At 36.6% G+C, this 13,103-nt stretch overlaps 1 protein-coding gene across 1 annotated transcript in view; it reads right to left on the bottom strand.

Moving 5' to 3' along the window:
- Positions 1-13,103, bottom strand: part of wb (wing blister) — a 682,542-nt gene that overhangs the window by 80,684 nt on the left and 588,755 nt on the right. Inside the window, exons 29-34 of the mRNA XM_068227209.1 lie at positions 10,373-10,520; positions 7,532-7,696; positions 6,893-7,053; positions 4,815-4,953; positions 3,993-4,224; positions 3,752-3,919 (exon numbers count right to left, since the gene is read on the bottom strand). Coding sequence (XP_068083310.1) covers positions 3,752-3,919; positions 3,993-4,224; positions 4,815-4,953; positions 6,893-7,053; positions 7,532-7,696; positions 10,373-10,520 — 1,013 coding nt within the window. The remainder of the gene's footprint in view (positions 1-3,751; positions 3,920-3,992; positions 4,225-4,814; positions 4,954-6,892; positions 7,054-7,531; positions 7,697-10,372; positions 10,521-13,103) is intronic.

Here is a 13,103-nt window from a genome sequence, read left to right as displayed (position 1 = left end):
GTGAGATTTGAACCCATTATCTCCGAGATGCGAGCTCACAGCTGTGCGCCCCTAACATCTCAGCCAACTCGCTCGGTGGTGGTGGTGGGGGAAATAAAAAGGACTGAAAGAGGGTGAATTTAAAAAAAATTAGGATAGTGATATCTCAGAAACTGAAGATGATACAGACGTGAAAATTGGGAGGTATTTGGAGTCTTCTTTAAAAATAAAGAAATACGTACTTCTTTTTCTCAGAAAATCCACTTAAAGGGGGCGAAGGAATTGAAAAAAGAGTTGAATTCTTTGTATGAGGATGCTTATATCTCAAAAACTAAAGATTTTAAAGAAGTGAAAATTGCTATTTGGAATCTCCTTTAAAAATAAAGAAACACAGATTCTTTTGTTTTTGGAAAATCCACTTAAGAGGGTGAGAGAATTGAAAAATTAATTGAATCATTTGTATGACGGTACTTATATATAAGAAACGTAAAGATATTACTGATGTTAAAACAGGTAAGTGGGATATCTTTCAAAAATAAAGAATCACACATTTTGGAGGAAAATCAATATGGTAGGGGGAGTTGAATTCTTTTTATGAGGATAAATATATCTCAAAACTGAAGATGTTAGAGTCATGATAAATGGTATTTGGAAGATCCTTTATAAACAAAGAAACACATATTTTTTGTTTTCAGAAAATTCACTTAAGGGGGGAGTGAGAAAGGAAGTGAAAAACGTTGAATTCTTTTTACGGAGAAACTTATATCTCAAAAACTGAAGGTTACAGACGTGAAAATTGGTATTTGGAATCTCCTTTAAAAATAAAGAAACACATATTTGGGGAGGGGGGGGAAGGTATCGGGCAGGGGGTGGGGTGAAAAATGAATTGTATTCTTTTTATGAGGATACTTATATCTCAAAAACTAAAGATGTTACAGATGTGAAAATTCGTATTTGGAATCTCCTTTAAAAATAAAGAAAACCTGCATTTTGAGTGGGGGGGAGTGATCAAATTAATGGGCGAGGATGGATACTTACATCTCTAAAACGGAAGATGTTACAGACATGAAAATTTGTATTTGGAATTTTCTTTTAAAGTAAAGATATACCTATTATTTTTCTTCGGAAAAAAACACTTGCGGGGGGGAGGGCAAGAATGAATTGAAACATCAGTTGACTTCTTTTTATGAGGATACTTATATCTCAAAACTAACAATGTTACAGACGTGAAAATTGGTATTTGGAATCTCCTTTAAAAATAAAGAAACATGGTTTTGAATTCTTTTTATAAGAATACTTATATCTCAAAAATTGAAGGTGTTACAGACATACAGGCATGAAAAACTGGAATTTGGAATCTCCTTTAAAAATAATGAAACGTATGTTTTTGCTTTTGGAAAATCCATTTAAGGGGCTGAAATGAATTGAAAAAGCGGGTGAATTTTTAAAATTATTACTGGTATATCTACAATATATGTCAAGAACTTAACATGTTAGAGGCAAGAAACATTGGAGTTGGAAAGTCCTTTAAAAATACAGGAACAGGTACGTTTTTGTTTTCGGAATAGGCAGTTAACGGGGCGGAAAGGAAGTTGAAAAGTGATTTGAATAATTTTTTATGAGGATACCTATATCTCAAAAAATTAAAATGTTACAGACATGGAAATTGGTATTTGGAATCTACTTTAAAAATAAAGAAACGTGTATTTTTTTGACTTGAGACAAGACTATTTCTTACATGTACATTTCTGTGTCGCATGGTCATCTTAGCCCCAAAAGGCAAAACCTCAAATGTGATTTACAAAGAGTTTCTGGGGTAAATTAAACTCTATTTTTCAGTGAGTTTTTATACTTGGCATTTTCAGATAATGTCTTAGTACAGTGCCGAGGAACGATTACTTTTATCAAATTACGAAAATGACGCGAGTGAAGCCACGGGTAACTGCTAGTTTATATACATAAGAAAACATAAAGGTCCAATAATACTGCCTTGAGGAATTTCCCTCTTAATTATTACAGGGTCAGATAAAGCCTCACCTACTCTAATTCTCTGAGATCTATTTTCTAGGAATATAGCAACTCATTCATTCACTCTATTGTTTTGTCCAAATGCACTCATTTTTGCCAGTAGTCTCCCATGACCCACCCTATCAAATGCTTTAGACAGGTCAATCGTGATACAGTCCATTTGATCTCCTGAATCCAAGATATCTGCTATGTCTTGCTGGAATCCTACAAGTTGAGATTTTGTGGAATAACCTTTCCTAAACCTGAACTACCTTCTATTGAACCAGTCATTAAATTTGCAAACATGTCGAATATAATCAGAAAGAATGCCCTCCCAAAGCTTACATGCAACGCATGTCAAACTTACTGGCCTGTAATTTTCAGCTTTATGTCTATCAGCCTTTCCTTTATATAAAAGGGTAACTCTCCATTCATTTGGTATAGCTTCTTCATGCAAACAATAATCAAATATGTACCAGTACTTCAGATATGGTACTATATCCCAGCTCATTGTCTTTAGTATATCCCCAGAAATCTTATCAATTCCAGCCAATTTTCTAGTTTTCAACTTTTGTATCCTATTGTAAATGTCATTGTTATCATATGTAAATTTTTATACCTCTTTAGCATTAGTCACCTCCTCTATCTGGACATTATCCTTGTAACCAGCAATCTTTACATACTGCTGACTGAATACTTCTGCCATTTGAAGATCCCCACGTCCACACTCCCCTTGTTCATTAATGATTCCTGGAATGTCCTTCTTGGAATCTGTTTCTGCCTTAAGGTACCTACACATACCCTTCCATTTTTCACAAAAATTTGTATGGCTGCCAATTATGCTTGCCATCATGTTATCCTTATCTGACTTCTTTGCTAGATTCAATTTCCTATGGTAATATTTATTATTTTTATATTATATATATTTATATTCTATAGAAGAATAGGCTCATACATAAAATTACAGTGATATTTTATTAAAATTTCCAATCAGATGCTGCACTGAAACAGAAATTGCTCTGAATCACAAATTACATTTAAAACATAAAGAAATAATATTAATTAGGTGACAAATAAAAGTAACTTAATTAAACACATGGCAAATCTTCTTCTTCTTCTTCTTCTTCTTCTTCTTCTTCTACTACACTTGTGTGGTTGCGGATGCGAACTGTGTAGCACATATGGGTTTGGCTCTATTTTACGGCCGAATGCCCTTCCTGACGCCAACCCTTTATGGAAGGATGTAATCACTATTGCATGGTTCTGTGGTTGTTGGTAGTGTAGTAAACACATAACAAATATTTAAAATAAAATGATGAATGTATACTGAATAAGCATAAATCCCAAAGAAATTTAAGACAAACTCTGTCTTGAAAGTTGCTGCTAAACTACAAACATCTTGGAGGAAAACTGACAGAAGAGAAGCCTGAGATCGAAGAACTTTTGGCTACAGTGTAAAAACAGGGTGTAAGCCTGGGGCAGCAGATGTAGCAGTAGCCCATCAACATAGTAAAAGTACTCATATGGCCTCAGCTACTGTATGCATTTAGCCATTGGAGCCATTTAGCCTGCCTACCTGTCAAATTTAACATTGTGTTTTACTCTACCATGTGGGTGAGTTTTAATTAATTTTGTCAGGTTAACATCAAAAGTGATGTGCGGTGTCAAATGAAATTCTTACTGCCCTTCAAAAATATGATTACCTCTGGCAGGTTTTATCCACAGAGGAGGACTTGAACCATGGTCATAGGTAATGATTACTTACGTTTATCCCTGATGATACTGAGGTCCTGGTCGTCACTGATCTTGGTCAGAAGAGGTCGTAATTTCTTGTCCACGTCCCTTGTGATCTGGTTCGCCGTCATGTTTGTTTCCTTGTTGACCGCCAAGGCTTTGTTTGCACGCATCATAGCATCTTCAGTAGACTTGAGAACTGCAACAGATATAAGATGTTACAGATCCTGTTGTGAGAGTCATTGTTACATAACATTTGGAGTGCTACTCACTCTGATTACTCTTCAGTTTCTCCAAGTCACGAAGAAGGGCATTATTTTTGTCTTCGGTGTTTTTGGTAGTCTCCTTTAATCTGCTGACAGCAACCTCTTGCTTCTCGAATTCAGACTGCACCTCTTGTACCTTGAAGACCTGCTCCTCAGCTCTATCGTGCAGAAGTTTAGACACAGCTTCCGTGGCCTTCGCCTTTTCTGGAAGAGATTCTGCTCGTGATCCAGGATGTGCCTAGAACACAGCAAAGACATCACTGTACGTATTATAGGGAACATGCACAAGGAAGTTATGAAGTGCCATTGTCTCTGCATCCTAAGGAACACTGTCAAAGTACTTCTCCTCCTAATTTTAACAAATTTCCCTTACAGAATTACAAATCTATACCGTATTCCATTCATTCATCTCATTTTATAGGGTAGGCCAAATCTCCATATTCATTACTTCTCAATTATAAAACGTTTGACATTCCCATGTAATCAATACTATTTGTAGTAGTAATTAAATATATTTGTACATTTTTTAAAAATTACAGGACCAGTTTCGATCTGAGATAGATTATATACAGCTGGTATACCACAATCCCAATAACTAAAATATAACTATGATTAAAATATTATTCTTTTTAAAAATTTACACACTGGTTTGTTGTTACAAATCACATGGTAAAATGGGTATGTTAAATCTATTTGCATCATTCAAACACTTGTGAAATACACTAATGCCACACATTGGTACGGTAACTTACGGCCCACCCTCTACGTAAATTATGTCAACAATATTTGCTGTAATTTTGGAGATGAAAAGAAACACAAAGTACTCACGGTTACGTAAGCAATATCCGCTGCTGCACTAGCGTTCCGAGCAGATTGTTGAGCGGCACGCAAGGCATCAACGATTTTCTGGTATGCCTGACTGGCTCTAAGTGCAAAGTCAGCATCTTGGCGAGTTGCATTGAACAGGCTGAAACAGAAATTATCCTTTTAGTGGAGGTGAAGAAACCTATGAATGAGCCAAGTGACTGGTATATTAGCATGTTTAATTGGTATAATGCCAAATGTTCAGTCCTTGTTTGGAGCCATTTTTGATATGCCTTCTTTTTACGTTTTTACATGAATGAAAAACTTATTTAGCATATCATAAGAGTCTGGAATATTGCTACAGGGTGCTTGTAGTCCTCCTCCAGATCTGTAGTGTTGTTGTCTCTCCATCTCATTCTTGTGCTGACATGTTCCAGCTTTACTCACTTCTTCAGCTCATCCCAGAGAGTTTGTTCCCAACAACAATTTCTTTCAATACCACCTTTCACAATTATTTTCATGTTCCAAAGACAGTTTTCTGTGAGCAAACTGTGAGTTTCTGTCAGTACAAGAATTATTCCTGTATGTTAATGTATCCTGTGGAGACGAAGGGTTCTTCTGATTTTAGGGAAATTATATTTTGAAAGTTAAACATGTAAAATTTGGGATGTGTCATTTTAAAGTGCACTTCCAAAAAACTTGAACTGAGCATTCCTCGTCTTGTTTTGAATAGCTCATCACAATCTGTAGACACTTTATCATAGATTGAATCTTTCAGGTGGTGGGAGAAAGAATACCAGCTGCCATTTTGTTAACAAGAAATGAAATAAACTTAAATAATTAACAGCTAAATACATCTTGACTGGAGCAATCATTAACAGATTTTTCATTTGTAACGCACCTTTTGTAGCTCACACAGGAAGGAAATGTAACATAGACTTTTGTTTCAAATTTTGAAAAAACTGTATTTTGCTTAAGAGTTTTGTAATACTGAGGCCAACTGTTGATATATGTTCATAGACCTTTGTTCAGTAAGAAACTCCACTTCCACAAAGATCTTTGTTTGCTCTTTACTGTATCATAATTAACACCTTCACAGCCAATAACGACACACCTGTGTCACACTCCATGGCGAATGTTAAAGATAGTATTTCTGCTAGTATCTATATAAACAAGCAGATCTCATCTGTGCATAGTTAAGTTGTTAAACATATGCTCCATCTGGGCATCGGATTAATTGTTAGTTATTATCTCTGTAGTCATTACAATTCGGCATACTTTTCTGGGATGACAACAGAGGATAGCGAGGTTGCAGGCCCTTATCAGCAGAAGAAACACCATCTCGTAAGCTCCCAAAATCTATCGCACCACCTACAAGAGCACATTTTGACAGTAAATGTGTGGCTAAGGAGAATGGGTGTAGATTACGAAAGCTGTGCAGACAGTGTTATGAAGAGGGGTGCCACAGGACAGCGTGTTCTACTGCAGCGAGTGTCCAGGACAACCAGGCTTGTGTCTTGAGCAATATTTCGTGGAATCCCACAGAAGACAGATGTAACTGATTCCCAAACAATGCCATATCTACTAGTATTTGTTGCAGCGCACTATTAGAGGCTACTGTACTGACTATATACATTGTACACGGACTGTTCATGCAGCAATAATAAGGATTTTACTACAGATCATTTTTATGAAAAATGTTTGAAAATTAATCTGTTGTAGAAAAGTTATTGAATATCTACGGTTGAACAAAACATTCATTCCTCTTCATTCCACTTCATTACCTGTCGTGACGCACACACTGTGTCAAATGGTACCAGAGGCGAAAAGCTCATTAGAGTGCCGCTGATGCACCATGTGCATCATGGCTCCCATCCACAGAAATATAATTGAAATAATTAAAATGATAATCTAAAACGCATAAGGACACAAAAATTAACTCCGTTAAGCAACAAATATATTATGGTACCATGGTAACGGTTACCGATATCCGAATAACCACAGACTTGTTCAATTATAAACTTCTATGTGTCTCTAAAATACAAGCAGTTAAGTTACAATGAAAAAAGCCACAGCTTGATGGTTGATAACATCATACATACTCCCTGTATTGCTGCGCCCAGCGGAACAACTTGTCTGCATGCTCCTGTGCCCTCAGGACGTACTCCTCCTTGTAGAGAGGGTTCAGTCTGTAGAGAATACCCTCCTTCTCTCGGAGAGCCTTGGTAATGCTCGAGACCTCATCATCGTCCTCCATGAACAACTGTAAGCAAAATTAATCAATCAGCATTATAGTGAAGACTCGTCTTTGTCTGAAGTATGTTCATTAAACCCATGGAAGTGACAGATTACAGGTCTCCTTTCACATTTCGAGGCTTTGCAAGGGAAGCTGCTTATATTAGTGATCCTCAGTAAAAGTAACTAGGTCTGTCCAGTAATTTATGATGATCTAGAAAATCATAAATTAAGTCATATGTACAAAGAGAGGAACAGTAAGGAAAGAGGAAGCAACAGAAATACAAGACAAGGATAAACCTAAAGAACAAGGACAATCTCCACATCTTGATACAGTTAGGCTCTCTCCTCTTCTTCTCAGCCTCCAACGAGCTCCTTTCTGCTTTGTCAGGAGGCCAGGCTTTGAGATGTGGGATAAGATATAATTGAATAAATACAATGAAAGAAAAGAGATAAAAAACACATAGGGATAAAAGGTGCCCAACAGAGAGAGAGATCATACAAACCTTTACATTTGTGTTGGCCTGGCCAAGAAGAAGACTTGCGTTGTTGACTAACATTTCTGATTCATCTGAAAGAGTATCCACTTCATTCTTGATGCGTAGTATCTGCTCCACTTTACCCCTGGGCTTCGATATCCTCTGGATGTGTTGATCGGCTTGATTCCTCACCTGCAAAACAACACAAGCATTATATTAGTTCAAAGATATACTCCAACTCCGTCAATAAAACCCAAGACTTTTTAAACTGGAGCTCAAATTTAGTCTTATGTCACTTTTACAGTGCAGCAGAATCCCTCTCAAATAACCAGCAATACCAATGCAGTGGCATTTCCATTTTAAAAAAATAAGAAATAAAAATGGTACAGCATTTGATGGTTATCGACAGCTTCTCTCCTATAACACTTTCCCTCCACAATGGAAATGATCATAATGAATTTGTCAGCCATGTTATTGGTACCGTAAATCTGATCAAGAAGAAGAAGAAGAAGAAGAATACTCTCCGTCGATAGCACAAGTATTGTGAAAAGCGCCAGACAACGTTCCTTCATTCCATGGAAATTGTTAGCCCACGATGTAATATAATTGCTATTCAAGTGAATTTTTTAAAATGTCGGAGAGGTGAATGTCAGGAAGTTCAAATCTTCCCTTGTCACAGCCCCCAATAGCCCAACCTGGTTGTTCATCATCATACTCGTATGTTGTGATATCACACACCTTCTGTGCTATATTTGTAAATATTTAGTTATACTATAAATACCAGTTTACCAGGCGAGTTAGCCATGCAGTTAGGAGCACGCAGCTCTGAACTCACACTAGGCAAAAGCTGGGGTTGTACCTTAATTAAGGCCACGGCCGTTTCTTTCCCATTCCTAGGCCTTTCTTATCCCATCGTCGCCATAAGACCTATCTGTGTCGTTGTGACGTAAAAAAAATAACAAAAAAATTACCAGTTATGTTGGTTATATATTGCAATTTTTCATCATTTATATGCTGGTGCAGGACTTCATGGTCAGTGTCAATAGACAAGCTTTGATGGTTTTCCATGAATGATGATGATGATGATGATGATGATGATGATGATGATGATGATGATGATGATGATGATGATGATGATGATGATGATGATGATGATGATGATGATGATGATAATAATAATAATAATAATAATAATAATAATAATAATAATAATGGAGAGAGGCACGGCTGCAGTTTGTCATCTTCTTTTCAATGTTTACATAGAACAGGCAATAAAGGTAATCAAAGAATTATTTGGAAGAGGAATCACAATCCAAGGAGAGGAAATTAAAACTGTGAGATTTGCCAGTGAGATTGTTATTTTATCTGAGTCTGCAGAAGATCTGGACAACATGCTGAATGGTATGGTCACAGTCTTGGAGAAGGAATATAAGATGAAAATAAATAAGTCCAAAACAAAAGTAATGGAGTGCAGTGGAATGGTCAAGTAATGCAGGACATATTAGACCAGGAAATGAATGAAGTCTTAAAGGCAGTACTTTAGATGAATGTTGTTACTTGGGCAGTAAAATAACTAATGATGGCAGAAGTAAGGAGGACATAAAATGAAGACTAGTGCAAGCAAGGAAGGCCTTTATTAAGAAAAAAATTTACTCACTTTGAACATTGATATAGGAATCAGAAAGACATTGAAGACTCACCTGGAGCATGGCATTGTATGAAAGTGAAACATGGACGTCAACTAGCTCAGAAAGAAAGACAATAGAAGTTTGGCAGCCCTGAAGATGATTTTTCATGGTTTTCCATTTTCACACCAGGCAAATGCTGTGGCTGTACCTTAATTAAGGCCATAGCCGCTTACTTCCCACCCCTAGCCCTTTCTTATCCAATCATTGCCATAAGACCTATCTGTGTCGGTGTCACATAAAGCAACTTGTAAAAATAAATGTAAAGTCACTCTGGACAAGACCAGAGTTTTATTCAATCAGCATTGCCCTAGGAAAGATATAAGGATAAATCCAGCATTTATAGTTTCAGTTGATCAATATGCCAGCTGAAATCTTTATAAGCCTAAAAGGAACAGTGTTCAATCATTATGTCGTCCTCATAATGATATATGGCAATGAGACTAGGAGCCCAGATGCAAAGAGTATCCATAAGCTCATAGAGCAAAGGAAAGCCACATATTGGGTATTTTCTGCTAAGACAAGATGATCAATGTTTCAAACCTCTGTGAAAGATGTTGCCACTACTGTGAAGGAAAGGAAATGCTCACAGATGTGAGTACTTTAGAGTCCTGTCTTCCCTCGACAGATTCCACCTTCAGTTTCCTGTCTGAATATATGGCACAATCCTTTGTTTTCTTCTTCTCTTGGGCATTAATTATATGCAGCTTCCAGTTGAGACAAAAAAATCAACATTCATATAATTGGTCGAAAATATCATCACTATGCATGACACCGTGTTGCTGCAGAATGTACACATTATTCCACACATGATGTATTTCCAGAGATAACACTTATAAAATGAAACAAATGAATCATAGCTGTCACCAGTGCACTGAGGAATAGTTATGCTATGTACAAGGTAAAGTACATCTGCCACCATTTTTCTGTAAATTGACAAAATCTAACCTCAAAGTTAGGTCGGACTTGAACTGTGCACTAACGTTATCATTTTCTTCCTTTGTTCCTAGGCTTTTGCCACTGGTATGGCCCCTCAAAGAGTGATGAAGCCCAACCTGCTTGATGAAGCTCAGAAGTACACAAAAGAGCTCATCAGGGAACAAGAGCCTCTCCTTGACCACCTCGTCTTTGCTACTAAACATCATCTATACGAGAAACAAGTAATGAACGTTGATTCACTCACCTTCATTTCTGTGTTTGAAGCATTCTTCAGGAGACCGAGCAAATCGTCGAGGTGACTCGTCAACGTCTCGAGCCCCTGCCGCAAAGGATTCAGGTCAGTATTATCCGAGAGAAGTTGCTCGATGGCTTTCAGCTGTTGTTCACATTTCCTAAACCACAACATGGAGCTAGTTGTGTACTCTTAAAAACACAAATATGTACACTCCACTTTGTCCCAAATGTTTCTCACCCCCTTTCAGAGCAGGGGTGACATCAAGCTCAAGCCTCGTGTGGAACACAAAACACAAATACTACCACATACCTGGAAAAGAGAACATTTATTAATAAGAGAATGATGTGTTTCGTTCTAATCACCTTTTAAGAGATGTATTAGTTCCAACTTTCCAATACAAATCATGATATACACTAAATCACCAAGGATAAAATGTTACCTTAAAATTTAGGTCATGTTTCATCCCTCTTGTGGGACATCCTCAGCTATATACAGGGTGATTCACCTAAGTTGCCCGCCTCAAATATTTTCTGATCTATTAAAGATATAGACATTCTGTTTTAAATTCTTAAATTGTATTAAGGGGCTCATAAAGTACTGTCCTATTCCTCTTGATCACATACGTGATTACCGAGAAACTGGTAGCAACTTTGTTTTCTCAAGACTATACTAATCTCACCCAATAGGACAATAAGAATCAAGCAACAAATTCAGTGAGGCGCTTATTTTGCAAATTCAACGAGTATTTTTGGAGATATTGAAGGATTTCATATGTGTGGGTATTGACAGAAAGTGAAGTTCCACTCACTGTGATGTCCCGTGTATTGTCCTCCTGCATGACTCACGCTTTGTTGATAAACACACATACCGAACGTATTCCATACATAGCATATTGTGATGGTATTGTGCAGTCAAACTGTTTGATGGTCAGCCACACTCGTAAGAAGAAAATTAGAAGAGTCATTCACAAGAAACGAAATGGGCAAGTTTTGTTTCACTTTAAATTTTAGTGTGTAAATTAATTCAATTGTCTCAGGTTTGCCAGTACTGAAAGAGTACAGAACTTACGATATCAACTCAACCACTGCCTGTTGCTAATGTACAATGATCTTACATGTTGGCTATAAGGAGGACCAAAGAGCCCAACAATAATGTTGTCCATTAACCCATTCCAGTCTGGGCCTTAATATCCCTAACAAACGTTCTGGACTGGGCATTTTTAGGGATATTTAAAACATTATATCTCTGTACCTGTAGGAGATATTTGCATGATACTTTCGTCTTTGTGCTTGTTTTAGCATCTAGTTTTGAAAAACGCTGTTTGTATAATGTCAACTATCACTTGAGATTTTAAAATTGTTTATATATTATACCATGTTTTGCGACTGGAAAAAAGGTCAGACAGATAACTAAGCAAGTACAGTTTTCTGAAATACTGTAATATTTACCCTATTTTGCTAATATAAAATGTGCATTGCAATTACAAAACAACAACAATAATGAGCACAATATAAAAATAATAATTTTTCATAATAATAGTAATAATTACAATAATGAAAATGGGAGCTCTTAAGAAATTTTATTTTAATTGATAAATTTTGTCAAAAGTTACTCAAATGTAAAATTATTGTTCCATTTACCACAAAAGACTTCTGAGAAAATACAGTCTTCTAAACAGACAACTTTACTAATATGTAGACAATCTTATGCATTCATGCAAATTTGAAATACGTGGGAACATGTGCTAGACCGTAAAATGAACTCGAGTCATAATGAAATGTAAGAAGTTGTTTCGAATTCATATGTCAATAATATGTTCATTTGCGCATAAACTTATAATATATCATAAAATGTCGAAAATATCACTTTCGTCAAGCACGTGTTTGCCGCAAGAAGCAATGTCTTAGAGCTTACTGAGTGACAATATCTACTGATGCATGTTGATTGAAAATATCGTAAATTCTCTAACTTAGACATATAATACTGCCATCTGCTTAAATACTCTCGTAACTAATACAGGAAGAAACAAAATGTAACCAACAGAATACGTGGATAGCTCGTTCTCTATTTTTAGTGAATTGTCAAACCTTACTACGGGCTATGCCCACAGCGCGGCCTGAGCGTAATTTCGGCCGCTGCAAGCAATGCTCACAGTTAGATTGGAAAGAGTTAAGTTTACATCCATTCTTTCCAACGACCATTTCATTCATTGGATTTTGAAGTTGTTGATTTCATCTCATGTACTATGTACTCATGAGCAGGACAATAAATCACTTAAATTATTACAATTTCATTGTGTTATCTGGTCTTTTTCTGATTCAATGGCAATGAAACAAAAGCTTTGTAATGCTGTAGCCCTAGATCATACTGCTTTCTTCCTCGAGATAATGGTGAGGTTGTGTATGTTTATCAACAAGGCGTGAGTCAAGCACGACAACTACGCGCCCGACATCAAGGCGAGTGGTGCATCTTTTTCTGTCTAGTGCCTACACATTTGAAACCGTTCAATATCTCCAAATATATTCATCGGCTTTGCAAAATAAGCACATCACTGAGCTTGTCGCTCAATTCTTAATTGTTCTATTGGGTGAAATTAGTATAGTCTTATTTAAAAAAACAGAGCTGCTATCTGTTTTTTTGTAATTACGTATGTGATCGAGAGGAATAGGACAGCATTTTATAAGCCCCTTAATACAATTTAAGAATCTGGAAATGGAATGCCTATATCTTTAACAAATAA

Source organism: Anabrus simplex, chromosome 4 (genome assembly GCF_040414725.1).
Source record: "Anabrus simplex isolate iqAnaSimp1 chromosome 4, ASM4041472v1, whole genome shotgun sequence".
NCBI lineage: Eukaryota > Metazoa > Arthropoda > Insecta > Orthoptera > Tettigoniidae > Anabrus > Anabrus simplex.
The sequence above is the reverse complement of the archived record's forward strand: the minus strand, read 5'-3'. Positions and strand labels throughout refer to the sequence as shown.